General features: G+C 34.7%; 4 protein-coding genes across 4 annotated transcripts in view; 1 reads left to right on the plus strand and 3 right to left on the minus strand.

The window, feature by feature from the left end:
• Positions 1–1,114: 1,114 nt before the first annotated feature.
• On the minus strand, positions 1,115–2,813 carry LOC144560497 (pentatricopeptide repeat-containing protein At5g09450, mitochondrial-like). The gene is made up of 2 exons (XM_078309716.1): positions 2,479–2,813; positions 1,115–2,071 (listed from the first exon to the last, which is right to left on the minus strand). Exons 1-2 carry the CDS (start codon positions 2,776–2,778, stop codon positions 1,178–1,180), a joined length of 1,194 nt encoding a protein of 397 aa, XP_078165842.1. The 5' UTR covers positions 2,779–2,813; the 3' UTR covers positions 1,115–1,177.
• A 597-nt stretch (positions 2,814–3,410) lies between these two features.
• LOC144560653 (uncharacterized) lies at positions 3,411–6,016 on the minus strand. Its single transcript, XM_078309890.1, has 5 exons — positions 5,748–6,016; positions 5,281–5,358; positions 4,796–4,866; positions 4,128–4,309; positions 3,411–3,741 (listed from the first exon to the last, which is right to left on the minus strand). Exons 1-5 carry the CDS (start codon positions 5,963–5,965, stop codon positions 3,616–3,618), a joined length of 675 nt encoding a protein of 224 aa, XP_078166016.1. The 5' UTR covers positions 5,966–6,016; the 3' UTR covers positions 3,411–3,615.
• The window catches only part of LOC144560652 (uncharacterized), an 81,855-nt gene continuing 64,585 nt past the window's right edge, over positions 3,411–20,680 (minus strand). Inside the window, exon 6 of the mRNA XM_078309889.1 lies at positions 3,411–3,603. The gene's annotated coding sequence lies outside the window, so the exon portion shown is untranslated. The remainder of the gene's footprint in view (positions 3,604–20,680) is intronic.
• On the plus strand, positions 14,350–19,567 carry LOC144560213 (disease resistance protein RGA2-like). Its single transcript, XM_078309389.1, has 3 exons — positions 14,350–17,977; positions 18,509–18,581; positions 19,402–19,567. The coding sequence occupies exons 1-3, from the start codon at positions 14,350–14,352 to the stop codon at positions 19,565–19,567; spliced, it is 3,867 nt and encodes a 1,288-aa protein (XP_078165515.1).

The raw sequence follows: 20,680 nt of genomic DNA on the forward strand, positions 1-20,680 counted from the left end.
GGGGGCTGTGGTAAATGGTAAAGTACTGCTAATTCAAATAAGTTGTGGATGGGTGTGTGTGTTTGTGTGGGGGATAGTTGGCATATTTTGGAAGCAATTTGATGAGGTGCGATTGCATAGGAAGATACCTTACCAGCTGGTATATTGATTGTGGGAAGATGCTGAGTGTGCTGCTTACTGCTCAAATTCTATACAGGATGCAGGATGGAAGACTGGTACCAACTGGTATGGTACCAGGAGTCTCTGGGGGTGTGAAATGTTTGTGCACTGGAGTAAGGACATTTGATTTATATTTTTAAATTTTTTGTTGTTTTTCCATGAGTTATAAAACATTGTTTGCTGTTTAATATACACATGACATACTGCCAAGTTTTTCTGAGAGAGAGATCTGTAGTTCCTATTTAGGATGAATTGATACGAGGTATTAGTTGCAAGAGAGAGAGAGAGAGTGATCTTTTGTTTACTAAATTAGTTTTACAAGTTATTTTTTAGTCATTGAATTATTTTCATTAAAATATTTTTGTGAAAATAATTTATGAAATATCTTTTGTTACTTGTTTTTATTTTGGAAATACATTATGTTTGCCTTTGAACTGATCTGAGAAGTTTCTGTAGGAGTCTGATAAAAATGTACACCAATAAGTGGGTTTTTATCACTTCCTATTGAACTTGTTAAAGCCATTTATATTTGTATTTGGGCACTAACAACATTGGGTTGAAATACAAATAATCTGATTTATTCAAAAGGAAATGTATAGCCAAATCAAAAACATCACACTAGTTTCTATAATTATTGTACAAATTTTCTACTTTAATTAAGATGCTGGAGAAATCCAAATATATGATATTTTCATTAAATTGTACGAGTTATAAATAGTTTATGATTCAAGAATCTTTTGACAAGTTCTAAAATTTATGATTCATGCATATTATATCAATAATTCATAAATAATTTGTTATTTTATGATTCAAAAACATGATAGATTGAAAACATATGTTCATTTTAAACTGCAAAGTTCTGTCACAGAAATTATAAAGGAGAGAAGCAAAAACAAATTAACTTATTTCCAAACACCAAAAAGAAGGCAAAAATACAAGTGTTACTCCTACTCTCTGGCAAAGATTTAAAAGATGAATGAAAATAAAGCAAATAAGTTATCCAAAATCATCCAAAAATTCATGTTGACATACTAATTTGGTAGTTCTTCTCCTGCATCAACTTCCTAAAATTCCCAGCAATTTCCATCAAATCAACCTTAAAAAACGCATCAAAAAGCCGAGTACATGCTGAGAGATCGAACTCAGGCTCCTTTGATTCCTTCCATTGATCAATAACCTCACCTGCCTCCTGTACTTCTCCTATGACAAGATAAGATGAAATCATGCAAATATAGTTCCGGTAAGTCATTTTCCCGGAACTCATTTTCATGCATCTCCACATTTCCTTGATCCTCCCCTTGTTACCCAAACTTGCATGCAAAATCACCAAAAGGTCATAAGTGATCCATTCTCTGACACTAACCTTCGTATCAGCTTCAATTAGCTTCGTACCAGTACCCACTCCTTCAAACCGACCTACATCAACATAAACTCGTACCAAATTTCTATAAATATTTGATCTTTGGTCTAAATTTGGGTCCTGCTCCATCTCAGAAAGTACTCTTTTAACCCCCTTAAAATCCAAAATGGAACCGTAAGCACTTATCCATAAATTATAACTATACAAATCCAACCCTACTTTTAGACTTTTCATCTCGCTAACCACTTGAAACACCTTCTCGGCTTCCCCAACTGAGACATATAGGGTCATTATTTCATTAAAAGGCAACGCATCCAAAATAACATTTTCGCTCTTCATTTGGTTGAATAATTTCTCGGCCTTGTCAATTGATTTCGAAGAAGCAAAGTTGTGTAGCAAAGCGGTATATGCTTCAACAGGTTTGGAAGTAAGGCTGTTGAAGAAATCTTCGGCAGAGTTAAGGCCGAAAACTTTGGTTATTAGGTCGATTCGTGTGCTATAGTCGTTTCCTGAGAGGTCTGGTTCATGGTGAAGTTTCATCCACTCTGAAACCTGATTTAAATCATGTTAAATTTATGTTTCAAGAATAAGAGAAGTCAATTTGGCATTTAGCTATTGTAAAATAGCCTCTGTAAAACAGGTTACTGCACTGAACAAACTAATTACTTTTTTTTTTTATCATTTTGGGACATATGGTACTGGTACCATATGTCCCAAATATGAACTCAATTAAGAAAACGTATTTGTACAGTAGTATTTTCTGATGGATATACTGATTATGGTACAAGACTACCAAATCTTTTCATGATAACATATGGTACTGGTACCAGTAATGGCAGTAATGGGAGGTTACTGCACTGAACAAACTTATTATTTTTATTTGTTTATTTTTGTATACAGGTACTGGTACCTGTATGGTGAGGTTACAGTATGGCAATTTGTGAAATTTGACTTTTTACCTCAAGGGCGTGCTTGTAGTGGCCGCATCGGCTGAGATCTCTGACAGCCTCTCTGAGTTCTCCAGCTGGCGCCTCTCTGCCTTCTAGAACCCACTTCTGGATCGCCGCTGTGGCACTCCGCTTGGGAAAACGGAGACGGAGGAGACGGGTCCTCAGATTGTCGTCCGCGTCGTCGTAAGAGGCGACGGGATCGAAGTTGGTCTTGGGAGAGAGAGGAATGGAGGTGGAGAAGGGTCTAGGGTTTAGGTTTAGTCCAGTAAGAAGTGTTCTCACTCGTCGGAGTAGAAATGGAGGCGCCATGAGAGAGAGAGAGAGAGAGAGAGAGGGGTTAAAGGGTTTTGACCCGATTTGTAGAATTCAGATCCGAACCAATACGGAGGTGGAAATGGGCTTTAGTGGGCTTTGCTTTTATCATCGGAGTCTGGTGCCTTTAATGGGCTTTTTTGGGTTTAACCTTCTGTCTAAAGAAACTTGTATCAAATAAAGGAGACTCAGGTGTTGCCTGGGTTAGCAGAGCAGCTTAGCCTTCAGACAGCGCATGTAATGTAGAATAAAAGCCGAAACGGATATGGTTAGTGCGCTGTATGAAACAAATACTACTCTGTTAATATATTTACCCTGTTGCCTCAGGTGTTTATTTATTTATCTTTTGATTTCTTTCTAGGTTTTGTTAATCATTAGATCTTTCGCTATAATTAATACTTGTTTTATCATCAGTTTCATCAATGAAAAACATGAGTATATTGAAAAAAAGAAGATAAAAAATAAATAAATAACAGCATTATTTAAAACAAAAAATTCAAACGAAAGTATTAGAACCAAGATAACTGTTGCCTTCCAACAATTAACAAACATTGAAAGACATACTAACATGCAAAGATAAAAACAAACAAAAAACAAAAAATTCCAAACATTACCACTTACAAGTATAATGCCAGACAAACCAAATCTATATATGATCAGTGATATTCATTCAGCACAATTATTGCAAATTTCAGGGTTAATCACGCAAACCCAGCCAAATCTGACAAAGAAGTAAAATAAAAAAGTATCCTTCCACAGTTGGAAACATGGCTGTTCAAGTCTAATGTTTATATGAAATTTGCAATGGAATATCTGCATAATATGATTCTCTCTCTAGATATCGCGATTATGATCTTCAGAGTTGTTGTGGTTCTCTTTCTTTCCATTTTTCATTTTATCCTCAGCCCTTTCAACAATAGGTCCCAACATTTTTTCCACCTCATCTGTTATATGCTCTACCTGTTCACATATTTTAATCATTTAAGACCTCAATTAATTGTTCAACTATGATAGGACTGGTATCAGCTTTGTACCAGTACCTTAACTCTATAGGTTTCGTGCTGGTAATAAAATCGGTGGTGTTAACTGTTAAGCCACTTTTATAAAAAAAGACCTCAATTAATTCTCAATTGAGTAACTGAAAGTGAATTGGGAAATATTGGATGAAATGAAAACTTCAAATCAACAATTCCTGTTAATTCAGAGAATCTTTTAATAAATTGGTTGGGTAATGCCCAATTAGGTAAAATGAGGCTGCACTGATGCTCAATTTCACACAATTGAGGCTTGATTAGTGCTCAGTTGAGATCAGATTTGTAAATTAATTAATCTTTTAATTAGTGTACCTCATGCAAAATCCCCTCAGCCTTTTCGGCATCTCTCTCGATCCTCTCAATAATGCCATCTTTTATTTTTCCATTGCTCGATGTTTTTGCCAGTTCTGCAGCTATCTGTTCTGCTTCTACTGTCGCCTTATCCAATGCTCCTACAGTTGTCTCAGCTGCTTCCTCTACCTTTTTAACACCCTCTAATTTAATGAAAAAAAGTGAAACTATGGTATTATGCATAGCGCAGATTGGTCTGTACTATGGATCAATATCTCTGTTTTCAACATGATCTCCATATGAAAATGTACTTGTAGATCCAATTTTACATTTTTTCTGCAATTTTTACTATATTTTTAGATAGGTGAAAAATCATTTGATCTAAAAATTCTAGACCATTCAAAAGTAGTGGTTTTCTACCTACCTAAAAGAATAGTAAAAACATTATAAAATAGTAACCTTTAGTCTGCATTACATTTTATATAGAGATCATGTTGAACAATGAAGATATTGATTCATAGTGCCATAGCCTCACTCTAATGAAAATATTAAAAAAAAAAATCCAAATAGACCTCTAAAAGAAGTGTTTATAACAAGCAGCACTCTGTATCAGGTCTACTGCCAAATACTGTGCTGGTATGAAGCCTAAGAAATGATACTGAGATAAACAATTGGAAGCTTGTTTTTACCTTCAACCCTTTTAATTCTTCGGTAAATTGACGCAGAGAGAAATACCGCCGCACCAATCAGCAGTGTGCTCCTTCAATATTATTTCATTACATACATTAATTCAATATATGCAATGTTATCCCTACCAAATGTCTTAAAAATAAAAAGAAATCATTAAAAAGTCATCAGAAAGACGACGAAATAATTTTTTTTGATTAAATTGGTATTCTAAAAGAAAATATGTCCATCTTAAGTTATATTGTTTCCTTATGATTATGCCTTGACTATAAGACATTTTAGAGCAGTTCATGGTAAGATAATGTTGAATTAGTGATAATCTGATATACCTGCTGGAAGCATTAGTACATGAAACAGATTGACAGCTTCAAATGAATGTCATATTTATAATTATGAAGTTTTTTGTAGCAAAAATGCAAATTATATAGCATTCTATAACATGGATAGAAAGAATATAAAAAAAAATTGACTGGTATTTTGTTCGTACCATGTGGAAGGGATGTCTTGAAATTGAATGCTCAAACCAGACGAGTTAACTATAGTTGGTGGATTGCTCTCTTTAATTCTACACATAAACAAAATTTAGTTATCATAACAGTATTAATATCAGTAATAGTCTAATAATATTTGTGTTAAGAGTTTAATATATACAGGTAGTTACCAGTAAATTTTTTGAAGGTCACCAGGAAATTAAAAGTTCTAAAATCAAAATATGAAGGTAAATAGATGATAATTTAACAAAAATCAGACAAATATGAGCACAAATTGCAATAAATTAATTTCACATTTTTCATTTATATCATCAGTAATTTGGTTTTAGTACTGAACAATACAAAAATTTACATTATAGTCCACCCTTGACTAATCATATTTTTCACAGATATTACCACTAAAAATGCTCAAACTTTCTTCATTTAGCGACCTAAATAACAAAAAGTTTCTAAGAACACTTACTTAGCATCTCCTTTATTCGCTGATGAGTCAGCAGGTTCCTTACTGGACGCCTCCGTCGCAACAGAAACAAGCACCAATCCGCCACGCTGGAGAGTAGACGTCGTTGATCTCGCGATCTTTAGAGGAGAGAGAGCGATCTGAAAACGGCGATTGCTAGTTGCTGAGACTGAGAGGGGTTGGGGTTTGGGAGCGAGAATAGATCGCGCCATTGTTGCCATTGCAAGTGGTAGTAGAGCAGAGACGCAATGAATGGGGAAGAGAACGAGAAACAGAGAGACGAAGGATTGTACTGAAAAAAACAAGTATGTCGACTAACTAGAATAGGTCCGATGCTCATTGGATCTAATAGGTTCGTTGGCTTCAGAACCGTCCAATCTGCTTAAATATTCGTGTAACATGGCTCCAATTTTCGTTAACACGGATCATAGAGCATATTGAACGGTTATGGAGCTCATTCGACGAAAAATTGATCCAATGGGAACTGGACCTACTCCTTTCTCATTTCCTGATTATATAAGCTGGTGCTGGTGGAATTTATATTTGGACCGTTCGATTACAAGCCGCACGAACATTAAAGACTCCGTGCAGGAATTGATTTAGATTGGACGGTGGGATTTGAAAAAGAAATATTATGTTACAGCAGGGATATGGACTCGTGCTGGTGTCGTGAGAGCACGCCAGCACGGTGGGGTGGCAATAACTGAAAGGATTGTTTATATGTGTCACGATAAGAGATGGTTATTGTGTGGCAGGTAGAATTTTAACACCTAGCTGTTGGATTCAGTAACTTGTTTATATGATTTGATATTGAAGCATGCCATATAGGAACGGAAATCTGATTGAGGTCGGAATCTTGAAAACTGAAATGAAAGCACGAGGTCGGCGTGAGGAATTTTAGTTAAAAAATGTCACATAAACAAACTTCTTTATAGAGGAATTCTCTTATTTCTCATATTCATTTTCCATTTTTTAAGTGATTTCATTTCACCCAACCATTAAATTAGACTGAAATTATAATAAAAGTAATTAAAATTAATTTAAAGTTAATTTTGCATTCAAAATTAAAAAAAAAAATTCTCATACATCCCATAAAATATTTTTCAGATAAATGATCAAATAGGAATTAAATTTTTTCTCATACATCCCATAAATTTATTTTCAGATAAATTAATTCTCATACATCCCTTAAAATTACAAATGAAGTTGTTACATTAAAATGATATTATCAATGTACATGCTTTCTAACACTTTTCAAAAGAGCATTAACTCAAAAGAGCATCTTTTAAGTTAATACATATCAACCGTCCGATTGTAAACGGAGCTCATTCGGCTCTGGTCTAAAATATAGGAATTTTTAATATTAGTGAGGATTTGATTCACACAAATTTTAAAGCTGATTGAAAGGTCCAGATGCATTAACTCAAAAGATTCCTTTTTGGGTTAATGCAGAGGATACGAATTTCCATTGACTAATTAATTAATATTTGTATAAATACGGGCTAATCATCTTCTGGCATCAGTAAATCTAACAATTATTTTTCAATTACATTAAAAAACAACCTCATTCACAACATAATTGTGCATGGTATATAACATATGAGAAAGCCTCTGAGTTCCTTTTGAAAGAGAAGTGAATATTGAAGTTTAATTATTATCCATTTCTTGTGCAAACTTGGGGAATATATTAACACAATGGATTAGGAACTGGAAAATTATAGTGTACTTGATCCTAATTAGCAGGTAGAAGGGACTGCTTAAGAAGAAAATCATATATTAATTAGATCAAATTGCATTAGTTTAGATCATGTTTGCCTCTAACATGATATTGGAGATGCCGAGACAGAGTACCTTAATTGCTTTTCACAGGGCAACTTATTATGTATGGATCATGCCAATTTCTACTAATTATATTTCTCCTAAAATTTATGTTTGCACAAGCCAGTCCTAGAAATATAGCAATAGGCCAAAAAAAAAGGCTAGGGATGTTGAGGCTCCAGAATTAATTTATGTAAAATTATATCATCATCTTCATCAATTGTTATTATCATATACAGTGTGTACTTAAAATATACATATATGCTCTGTTCTCTAGATATATACTATATAGAGATATATATGTCCCATATGATATACAACGTGGTTTGCAGAGTACGGATATCACGGTGCTCTGAAATTCTTTTAGTTAGCACCTCTTTTTTGAATAATAGTGGAATTTCCACTGATTTCATATTGCATTCATACATACCTGATCTAGTATTCAAAAATATAGGTACCAAAATAAAATACGATAAGTCTTACATCAGGTCAAACAACAAAATGAACAAAAAAGTAAACTAGAAAAATATATGCTTTCCGGCCCGTTTCGCATCCAATAAGGATCATAACGAGGTTGTGCTTCGAGATATTGTAACCCACTTTGTCCTTGCCGGGCATGAGACTACTCCTGCAGCTCTTACATGGTTCTTTTGGATGGTACTTTTTTTATTTTCCTTTAAGATGGACAATTTTTATAGTGGTTTAAAGCCACAACCTTAAAAAAACACAAAAAAATAAATAGTGGTAGGATTAATTGGCTGTTACTAATTTTGTTTTCTCATTTCGTTACATAAATTTAAGGTATCAACAAGGCCAGATATAGAGAGGAAAATTATAGATGAGATAAAATTTGTACGCACCTCAAACAGAATCACATCCGAGGTATTCAATTTTGACGACCTAAGAGACATGAACTACCTACATGCTTCCATCACAGAGTCAATGAGGCTCTGATCCTCCGGTGCCTTTGGTAAAAGTATCATGCAAAGAGGACGATGTGATGCCAGATGGAACTTTTGTTGGGAAAGGATGGTTTGTTATTTATAATGCATATGTCATGGGTAGGTTGGACGACATTTGGGGCAAAGATTGCATGGAGTTCAAGCCGGAAAGGTGGTTTGATGAAAATGGGATTTTCAAACCTGAGAGTCCATTCAGGTAATGTATTAACCTAATAAATAAATGGAAATTAATAAGAATATCTTGTGGACTAATTAAGTGGTATATATATATATGGTCAATAACTATAGCTAATTATAAATATGAAACTGGACAATGCAATAATCATATCGTTAGTTTGAATTGAAAATGGACTAAAATTAGAAATAAGCATGTGATCTATTTAGAAAGACAATGCTCATTAATTGTAAAGAGGTTGCATATATGTCTGAATCCCAAATGAGAGATCCCATATGAATTTTAACTTGTAGATTATCTCTCCCTCAACCTTGACATCTAGCGATTAATTCGAATTTCGACCAAATTAGGGTTTAATTAACCGGCAACTTGAAATGTTGCGAGAACCAAAATAGTGAGACGGTAAATGGGTATACCTACAAATTGACCTAATTAGAATTGTATATGGTTAGAGGACCTAGATGTAAATGTGTGAAGTTTTAGAGATTTTTAGTAAGAAAGAAGGAAACAAAAGAATCGATACCAAAACATAGGGATTGGTTAAGGAATGTACAAGTCATTAATAAACTCGAGTAAGCATCTCGACCGTTGAACCAGGATTAAACCAGGTATACATGTAATATAGGTGTAGGCTCGGTCGAGCAGGAATTCGCGGGACAATTCGAGACGTCTGATCCGTAATTAAGCGATACGCTCGTCGTGAACAGGTGCGGAGTTCTTGGACTTGTTTGATGTTCCATTTTCAGAAATTAAATTCTTTTTCAATTGTCATGTTGTATGCCCGCTTGTTGCATGATTTGGAATTTTGTGAATTCTGTGCATAGCCCAATCGAGTTAAAGATTGAAATTGTTGTGATATGGTTGATTTGCATATTCGTATGGTTGTCAATCGAATTGTTCTATTGTGATTTGATTATGGTTGAAAGTCACCACGAATTGATGAATTTGAGATTATATGTGAATGAAATTGCAAAGCTGAGCTGTATAGCTGGCTTGGGTCCGAACGTAGATGTGAATGAATTTGCAAGGTTGACCTTGATCCCAGGAACCTATTGGCGCATTAGATGAATGACCCTCATAGTTTTCCAGTATCGGTTGGGACGAGGGGTGGGTGACTTGATTGTGATTGTGAATGACTGGATTGTGATTGTGGGTGACTCATGGGTAACGTCTGTGGCTCGGGGGCATTATCATACGTGGTAATGTATTTGGACGGTAAATTGAATATTACGGCATTCCGAATGATTTCAAGTGAATTTTCTATTTATGACTTTGAACCAGACTTTAGTAAATGGGTAAGCCAAAGTACTGCAGGTGGGTGTCAGATAAAGTGTCCAGCTCGATGGAACATCAGTAGGTGCTACCAGCAATAATAATAATATGAGTAATTAAGCCAAATATGTGTTTGTTTGAACTTCATCTTGGAAATTTCCTAAGTTGTGTTTCATTCGATTTTGTTGTCGAGCATATGCATACATGTATATATTGCCATAGAACGGTTAATGTGCTCTTGTATGGGTTTCATTTTTGAGTATGGATTCTGATTTCAAGTCCAATAATCTAACTGTGGAAAATTCGCACTGAGAATTTATTCTCACCCCCACCCTTCGGATTATTTTTCAGGTTCTGGTGCGACTGAGTCTGGGGAGGCACGCGATCAGTAGGCCTCTGGTTTAGGTCACCATTACTAAAGTAGATATTTGGTTAGTTGGCTAGAGATGTACATATTATTTTTGTTGTATAACTCTCTATGTCATACCTGATAGTCGGTATCCATATGTGATACCTTGATGTATTCTACTTTTACCAGACTCGTGAACTTTTATTGTTATATATATGAACTCGTTTTTATGTTATTTTATTGTGAATTGATGAATTTATTTTAAATGCCTTGTAAGTATACATGGAGTTGTATACTTACGGCGGGGCACTATCGGGTCGCAACCCGTGGCTGTGGGGTGTGACACAGAAAGTCAGATCTGCTGTAGTGTTTTCTAATTCTATATAAGTTCATGTAATTTGTAGATCGTTTGGTACTCAGTACAAGAAATTTGAAATCAATTTTCCTCGGACTGTAAAGGATCATGAGTGTAAAAGCACAAGATATGGACATTTTTTCCAATCTTCGTTAATTTTCGTAAGAGGAATTGTACTATTTTTTGGAAATGTTGTTGTTAACACTAATAATTATCGTCGGACGAATTTGAATTTTAGTCAATTAGCCTCGTTTTATCCTTGAAGAAAGGCTACCAATGATTCCCCCTTGATTTTATTTATAAAAAAGGGAAAAGAAGAGAAAATATGAAAAAGAAAATAAAAAAAGGAGGATGGAAAAGAAACAAAAAGAAATAGAAAATTAAAACAAAAAGAAAATGCATAAAAAGTGAAACAGGAAATTTAAGGAAAAAAAACGAATTAAATGGAGCCTTTTGGTGGTATCAAAACTGGAGAAGGTGAAAAAGAGGGCTCGGAGCCTCTCTTTCTCATTAATCCCGACTTGTGGACCCGCTCCATTGCATTTTTATATAAGCCCGGTTCACAATGCTTTTCAAATCCTTTTTTGGTTCATAGATGCCACACCTAAATAAAAGAAAGGATCGTTTCTCTCATTTAAATCCCGAAAAAATATCGGAAGAATAAAGAACAGAAAGGCCTACGGGCCGTGAATGTACCTAAAAAACAAAAAAAAAATAAAGAACAAAAAAGCCCAAGAAAATAAAAATGGCGGGGAAAGAGGAGGAAGAAAACGGCACGGAACAACACGGAATGGCGCGGAATGACATGGCACGCATGTTGGTTATGTGATGTGATTCGTGTGTCATGTATTGTGACTATTTGCGTGCTGTAACTATCTTTTGAAAACTTGACACGATACGACACATCACGCAAAAAATATAATCACGGCACGACACGTGGTTACACGAGTCGCGTATAATTAGGACTATTAGATCTTGACTAAATAATGAATTTTAAATAAACTAATATAAATTATGATCAAATGGTCACGCGAATCACGTTTGGTTATGTTTGATCACGGCATGTCTAGACATTGTTGATTTTGTAGAAAAAAACAAATATATGGTAGAAATCTTGTATATTGATATTATTTCTCATATGTTACAAATCTTATTTATAAATATTCAACATATATGGGAAAACGACAACAGTTAAAGTTACAACGGTAACATTATTTTCAACGGTAATATAGATTCAACCAAGTTATGCTATGTGCACCCAAGAAATGCCTTCATAGCATATTGTTATGTATTTAATTTTAAGCCAATTTAACAAACTTTGAAGTTAAGCTTATCAAGAGACTTGGCATGTTTAAGAACATCCTAGTTGTGTTTCCTTGGTAAGATTAAACCAAACCTTTTGAAACCCGCAAATGTTGAATAAATTCCCCCAATCAAATAATTAGTTTGTGACTTTATCTTTCTTCATTAGTATGCGCGCAAGGTCTGAACTCTTGATAGGTCATTTTAATTACTGGCAGTAAGACAAATAATATCGTATAAAAGATTGATTTTGCTTGGATGTTTTATCAATCAGCTTATATAACAAGTCCAAGAAGGTTCAATAAGGAAGAAAACGAATTTTACATATCTACGAAAGTAACAAATTCCATCGGATCAAGGTTTTATAATATGGTCATTAGCCATTCTACATAGTATTTTTTTTATTAAATTATATATTTATAATTATAATAATAAGTCTAGATTAGAGTTCAAATGTCTTGTGTCTTTCATGCCTTTATTGTGCCTCACACCCTTGTCGATCTCCGTTCTAGATCTAAGCAGTAGATCCAAACTGCTCAACATGATCGCCATATTAAAATGTGCTTGGAGATCAAATTTTATATTTTTTTGAAAACTTTTTACAATTTTTGTAGTTAAGTACAAAATCACTGTTTTTGGAGGGATCCAAAAATCTTCTGAAATCTAGTGATTTTGCACCTATCTAAAAAAAATAGAATATTTTTTTTCCAAGAAATATATAATTTGGCCTCCAAGAACATTTTAATATGGAGATCATTTGAAGCATTTTAGATCGACTGCTTGAACTTGAAAAACAGATATTAAGATGTGAGACACGACTGAGACGTAAAAGGCATACATGAGACATTTGAACTTGAGCAGGTATATCATAAGTGTTATAACCAATCTCAAATTATATGTTGCTGCATCTTGCAAGCACAAAATTTACACTAGTTGATCATACATTGAGAAGGTTCGTCATTATACTTGTTTGATATTTTATATTGTTGTAAACCAGTCTTCAACAAGAAATTAAATATATGAAAAATCTTTAACCAATGGGTACAGAGTGGGTATTAATGTAAATATTAGGTCTCCAACCCAGTCTGCCATTCATTAATCTAACGTCATGTTGTACCTTAAAACTAGTTCTGTGTTTCCTTGCTATTGCGCCTTCTTGGACTTATAATAACCTATCAAGATTAAGACCTAAGGAAGTTGCAGACTGGGTGGGTGACCTAATACTTACATTAATAGCCACAACATGTACTATTGGCCCAAGATTCTTCATATTTTTTTCTTTTATATATATATATTTTTTTTTGTAGAAGACTGGTTTACATCCATAGAAAATATCAAACAAGTAACCATCTCAATTATTGCAATTTTATACTTGTGAGATGCAGCAACATATCAATTATAAACTAGTGCAATCTTATCTCCTTTTACGTAGTTTCTTGACTTTCTTTTCACCTACATCGATCCGGCATATATATATATATATATATATGATCTCTTTATATATAATCTAATATGACTTCTCAATTACACAAACACACTAAATTATATTATACAGAAAATTAGCCACATGGAATGTTTTGCCCAGTGCTCTGCAATGGATCAATTCCAGCTTTTTTACCATTGTCTAAATCCTATTTCAAAACTCGTATCAATTGCAAATAAAAAAAAAATTAAACTCGTATATATAATTACCAAGGTGCATGATTTTCACTTCATAAGATAACACCACAGAACATAAACTATTAATTTTCCTAGAAGTCCAAAATACATTCACTTAAACACAGCACTGTTTAACCAAAATAAATAACATTATTTTCCAGCAGGACAGAAACACTCAATGATTTATGGATCATTAAACTCAGAATAGTGCTATTACAACTTTCATACAACCAGAAATGAATTTTAATTAAGAACTAGCAGAGATGGTGATAGATTTCACCTCTGAATGAAGAGACGTATGTTCAAATTACGGTACAAACAAATTTCAGGAAAAAATATAAACAAACTCTAATAGTTACGAAATGCGTAAGTACCACAATACTAGACAAATACTTTCATAATAAAAAAAAAACAACTTACTTATAGAAAATAAAGAAAACTAAAAATAATAGACTGTCATTTTATCCATCATATCCCAAAGGAAACTACAATTCAATAACCTTTGTCGTCTTCTGGAGTAGTAAGTTGCAAACCTCCAACTACTTTTTTGTCATCTTGATGGCAAGTTAATTATATTTTAATACTAAAATTATTTTTGTCCTCCCCCATTTATATAAACCTCTTGAGGTCCTATAACTCGACTCAACCTAAAATAAACCAATTCACCATATACAGCAGAAAATCTAACCGCTCAAAATCCCAAAATCTCATTAATGACAGGACTAGAGTTGTTAGTTGGTGGATGGTTTGCATCCCCAGTGATCAAAAGTGTTGTTGAGAAAGCACAAAAGTATCTCGGTGCTAATTATGAGTTGCAACAATCCACTCAAGGGATGGTCGAGGAATTGACCTGTACACTTGTACTCATTCAAGCAACGGTCAAGGAGGTTGAAAAAAGAACGATCATCAACAATAATCCAGATCTTGCAACCTGGCTGAGGATGCTGAAAGAGACTGTTCATGATGCAGAAGATGTGTTGGACAACATGGAAGCCAAATTAATCAAGGAGAAAGTTCAGGGAAAAAACAAGGTTAGCAAACTTGCTTCGACTTCACTTTCTGTAGTGAGCAATATGTTTTCCTCTGATGATAACCTCAAAAGTTTAAAGAAGGCTGTGAATCATCTTAACAAACTTTCTACTGCTATTCCAAGTTTTCTTAACTTGGTTAACATGAATAAAAATAATGAATCACATATCCATGAAGTTACAGATCAAAGAGAAACCATTTCCCAATCATTAGAGAAGGTGGATTTGTATGGCAGAGACAATGAAATGAGGTTGATTTTAGAAATTATATTAGGGTCAGAATCAGAATCCAGTAAAATGGGAGGACAAACCTTTAATTACCATGGTATTTTTGTTATTCCTATTGTTGGGATGGGTGGGGTAGGCAAGACAGCACTCGCTCAAGCTATCTATAATAATCCTGAGGTACAAGAAACTTTTGCTAAACGAGCATGGATCTCTGTTTCTAACAAAACTGATGTTGTATTGGTGATGCGTAAGATTATTCAATCTTTAAGATCAAGATATCCATTTCAACCAAATGCATTTGATATTATCTTTAAATATCCAACTCAAGATGAAATCACATTAGAGGACATTTCTGAGAACCTCTCTTTAAACATTCAGGGAGTCAAATTTCTAATTGTCCTCGATGATATGTTTGATTCACAATGGGAATACCTTTATGGAGCCTTATCTCGTGGTGCCCCAGGTAGTGTACTTCTCATAACAACTCAGAATCAGATATTTGCAAATAGGGTAGGAACCTTTGGTGCCATAGCATTGAGTGCACTAGACATGGCTATATTTTGGGAATTATTTCAACATTTTGCGTTCAGGAATGAAATGATGTCTGAGGAAAGAAGGAGAATTTTAATATCCATAGGAAGGAGAATAGCTGACAAGTTAGGGGGTTTACCATTGGCAGCTAAAATAATTGGAAATATATTACGAACTAATGTAGATGAAGTTCAATGGGGGGATATCGCGAAAAGTGAGTGGTGGGATATAGATGTAGAAAACCAAATCCTTCAATCCATTGGACTTGGCTATGAACAACTAACTCCTAATTTACGGCAATGTTTTTCTTACTGTGCTGTATTACCTAGAAACTCATTGATAGAAAAAGATAGATTAGTCCATATGTGGATAGCCCAAAATTTTATTCAATCTGATATCAGAGGTGTGAAGAAAATTGAAGATATTGGGAGGCAATGGTTTGATGAGTTGGTTGAGAAGTGTTTTTTTCAGCGTGCAGGGGACACCAGCAGCTATGTCATGCATGAATTAATGCATGATTTGGCAGTTATTGTCTCTTCAGGGGAATGTTTCTACTTTGGGGAGGGAGTAGTTGAAATTCCTTTGGGTGTTCGCCACTTGGCAGTAGATACCAACAATCTCGAGGTCATAAAAGGAATTAAAAATTATAAAAATTTGCGCTCATTCTTATACTTTGGGTGCTGTCAAGTTGAAGGGATGTATAGTGCTATAAACGACACACTATCTAATTTAGATAGTATTAGGGTCCTTGATTTATCTTATATGTGCATGGACAAAGAATTAAAACCACCGACCTCCATTTGGAACTTGCAGCATCTTCGTTTCCTGGATCTATCTTGCACAGGAATCAAACTTTTAACTCATTCTTCAATTAACCTTTATCATCTGCAAGCTTTGTATATTCGGAAATGTAAATTCCAAGAATTACCAAGCAGCATAAACAAATTGATAAATCTGCGTCACTTGTTTGCTGATAATGAAACCATTGCCCAAATTTCTGGTATAGGTCAATTAACCAACCTCCAAGAACTTGGTGCTTTCTATGTGGGCGAAAAAGAGGGACACAGAATAACGGAATTAAGAAATTTGAGAGAGATAAGAGGGGCTCTAAGAATTGAGAATTATTATCATATCAAAAACAAAGATGAGGCCAAGCTAGCGAATCTAGTAGACAAGAAACATCTTCATAGCATTTGTTTATATGCAAGCCATACAGGAGAAACCAATGTAGACATGGACATACTCGAAGAACTGCAACCACATAAGGATATTAAAGACCTAAGAATTCGTTGTTATACTAGTTCAGTTTTTCCAAATTGGATCATTCATATCGGCAATTTTCAAAATCTAAATACAGTATATCTATCAAATTGTGTCAGTTTAAAGGTCCTCCCACCTCTTGGGGAACTTCCCTCTCTGAAATTTCTTCGGATCGAACACTGTTATTCCATCGAACTCATTGATTATCATTTGTATGGAGAAAAGCAAACAGTTTTTCCGCTATTAGAAGAACTGTATTTGTATGGCTTAAAAAACTGTAAAGAATGGACTGGTGCACAAGCTACAGAATTTTTTCCATGTCTCTCTAAATTAACTATATCATGCAACACAAACCTGAGGAATACACCCCTTCCCCTTTTCAGCTCACCCCTCAAAGAATTGATAATAAATGATTGCAGCAGCCTGATTTCACTTGAACAATCTATCCGCAATCTATCCTCTCTTATTCGATTCAAATTATGTTATTCTTCAATGATCATCTCTATTAATCCCCTTGACATGCCATTGTTGGAGGACCTATCTCTTGGGTTTTGCTCAGAATTGAAAATCGAAGGAGATGTGCAATCTCTTACTCGCCTTAAACGTCTGACACTTGTGAGCTGCTCAAAACTCTTTACCAAGTATTCTACAAAGGACCAACAAAAAGGGAAAGGTTTACAAGTACATCAGGATGAAGGGTTGCGTTCACTTACCCATATAGAAGCAGACCACAGTCTTTTGCATCATGAGTACCACCTAATTTTGGGGAGTGTTCCTTCCCTCCGGGTTTTCATTTTCAAAAATACAGAATTTACCCAGTTTACAAATGATCAAATTTTATGGTTTCAAAAGCTGACCACATTGAAAGAGATCCACTTTTCAAACTGTAAGTTTGATCACCTTCCAGCCAGCTTGACCCGGCTTTCCTCACTCAAGAAGGTGGTGTTGCAATCATGTACTAAGCTTAAATCTCTTTCAGATAGCATGCCTCCCAACCTACAGAAGTTATTTTTATTCAAATGCTCTCGAAATTTGGTTCAACTGTGCCAAGAATATAAGGACCAAGACCAGCAATTCATATCCAGCATTCCTGTGATTCATGTGGATAATACTACCACTTTGATAAGAAAGATGGAAGAGAGGGTCAGATGCGAAACTAAACCAGAATTCCTTGTTGCACGCATGGTGGGAAGTGAAGGAGAAGCAAAAGGGGAGTTCTATCCATCTCTCTCTCCCTTGGTCAACTGCACAAGTGAAATGGATCTCTCTTCTCCACACATTGAGCTCCGACGAGGTATTGAGTTGCTTTCACCAAACTTGTATATATCATTCTTCAGTATATTTTTTTTTTTCAATTTAATATTCATTTATCCTTCTTCTATGGAACTCTAACAATGTAAATTTGTGTGATGTCAATAAATATGAAGGAGTTCCTCTTAAAAATGAAATCTTCTAACTAGTTTTTTTTTTTTTTTCTTTTTTCTTTTTGAAAATGCCGACAGTGGGAAATATTCTAACTAGTAAAATGGCTTTCAATCAGAATTTTCAAATCAAAGTCATTTCTATTCATCTCTTTTCTAGCGAAATTAACTCATTCTGCATTGTTTCCGATCAGAGTATATAAATCGTAAGGGACAAATTCTAGATGCTCACAATGTGCAAAGTTTGGCAATTCATAAGCCACAAATTTCAAATGCAATTGGTAAGCTTCTTAATAATATATCTCTTCCGTTTTATATTAGTAGCTGATCAGCCCCTACAGTCAATACCATCTTCAATTTTTGACACTTATCTCTCATTGTTTCTTGCAACTTATCATTCCCAGGGCTTCGAGCATGTGCTTCATGCGGTAAGACATTTCAGCTGACCGATTTTGTACTATATGACTTCAACTTCACGTATGGAGAGCTAGGTAAAAGTACTTCGTTTTGGTCTTTACTTTTTTCTGTTCTTTTTTATTCATGAATTTGAAATCACCAGTTCGTTGGTTATTTGTAATATTACCTACAAGTCACATTTTTCTTCGTCTAAATTTTCAATATTTTACTACTAGGTTCTCAACTAAATCAATGACGGACATCTTTTCCCTCAACATATGCGCTACCTCATTATTGCTAATTTGTAAAGAAGATCTTTTTATTTTTTTTATCCACCTGCGAGTCCTCTGCGATGATGCAGGAGGAGAGTCGCATGAGAATACATGCTGAGCTGAGTGGACCTCCAAGTGCGCGATTGAAGCCACTTTTTTACAGAAAAGCTAGATGGAGGAATAAAAGGGTAAAAACTGTTGGCGGATTTTAAGTAAAAGTGTTTCTTCTCCTAGTGAATAAGTCTCACCTCTGAGCCATATTTCTAGGTTCTCTCTCTCTTGTTCCATTCCACAAAAATATTCTAGGAAATATCAAAATTAGTGTATGAAATTGTAAGAGAGTGTTTTTGGTTTGATAATCTCCTTGTATTGTGAAAACTCCCAAGTATAGTGATTTTGCACCATACTCCCATGGTTTTTTCCCATAAGGGTTTCCACGTAAAATCTTGTGTTTTTCTTTTATTTTCATTGTGCTTGATTGCTTGTTGTGATTACTTCTTATGTGCATTTCATTTTTCTCCATTTGAGCGGGTATTAGTGTATGTCGATAAAATTATTGATTGGCATGGCCATCGTTTATCCCGAACAATATCATGCTTAATATATTGCCTAAACATGGGTTTGTGCAGACAAAGTGATCAAAATGTGTACTGTCACCACCCTTGCCTCTTTACCAACCGCCCACCCGACCTGGCACTCTCCTTGGAGTCTATGTCGGAGTTTCATTTGGTGCTGAATTGGAGGATTGTGGGTAAAACGAAGGCTATTGTTGCTTATTCGTATGGCTATCCTTAATCAAGAATTTAATTACAGCATAATCGGTTACAATTAACCCGGTCACAATTTACAGAATTGAGGTGAAATTGAATCTTAATTGCAGAATCAAGAGTTGAATAAGGATTGCAACGGTATCAGTACCATTCTACATCAATACCCCAAATATAAACGCATTAGACATATTTTAAAATTATATTATATAAAGTACCAACAATTATAGAACGCTTCACTGCACAGAACAAATTTCATTAGCATTTCCTCGAACACCTCAAGTGCATCCCTTTAACTTTGCCATTTTGAGTGGCATTTATATATAAAATTTCCTCTATTACAAAAGAAAAAGAAGTTGAGTAAATTTAATAGTAATTGAGGCAAAGTGAGCAAAATATCATTTCTAAAGAAAAAAAGGAAAAAAAAAAACTAAGTTGTTGTTTTTTTCTTTTTCAAGAAAGTTGAGTAAACGAAAAGAGAAATACGAAGAAGGGAAGGAGATGCCATGAGACGAAAACAAGCACTCTCTTCAGCCTCCCCAGTGCTTCCATTCCATCTGGTCTAAACTACAGGAGACATAAACCACTGGTGAGGAGATACAAGGGGGTGAGAGAAATTAAAAGAAAGAGGGATAAAGAAACACTCAAACTTTGAGCTGACAAATTGGAAGCCGAAATTGTTTCTTTTTTACATTCGAGAATTTCTAGTCAAATTCTGGTCTGAGCCCAAAATATGATGCTACAATACACGACAAGTTTAACCAAGGCCCGTTTGAGCCCAAAATATGGAGTCCTACTTGCCATTAAGGTGGAACTGATGACTACTCTCTCTTTTTTTTCTTTTCTTTTTTAAATCTTGGCAACCGCTGTGCAGCTGCCAAGACATATATTATTAGGCCCTATTATTATATCAAAAGAATCAAATGTCTGTTACATCATTCTGACACACACAACTTCACCCCAATTACATCATTAGTACATTCCTTAAACAGCAAAATAAATGCATAATAAAAACTACTCTCTCTCTCTCTCTAGAATATATTTGTTTCTGTAGTTTGCAAGCTACCGGGTTTAAGGCAGCGATACTTAACATTTCTACGGAACAAATCACTTTGAAAAAAAAAATTAGCACCCGTTTATA

The sequence above is a fragment of the Carex rostrata genome, chromosome 10, assembly GCF_964058835.1.
Source record: "Carex rostrata chromosome 10, lpCarRost1.2, whole genome shotgun sequence".
NCBI classification, from domain to species: Eukaryota; Viridiplantae; Streptophyta; class Magnoliopsida; order Poales; family Cyperaceae; genus Carex; species Carex rostrata.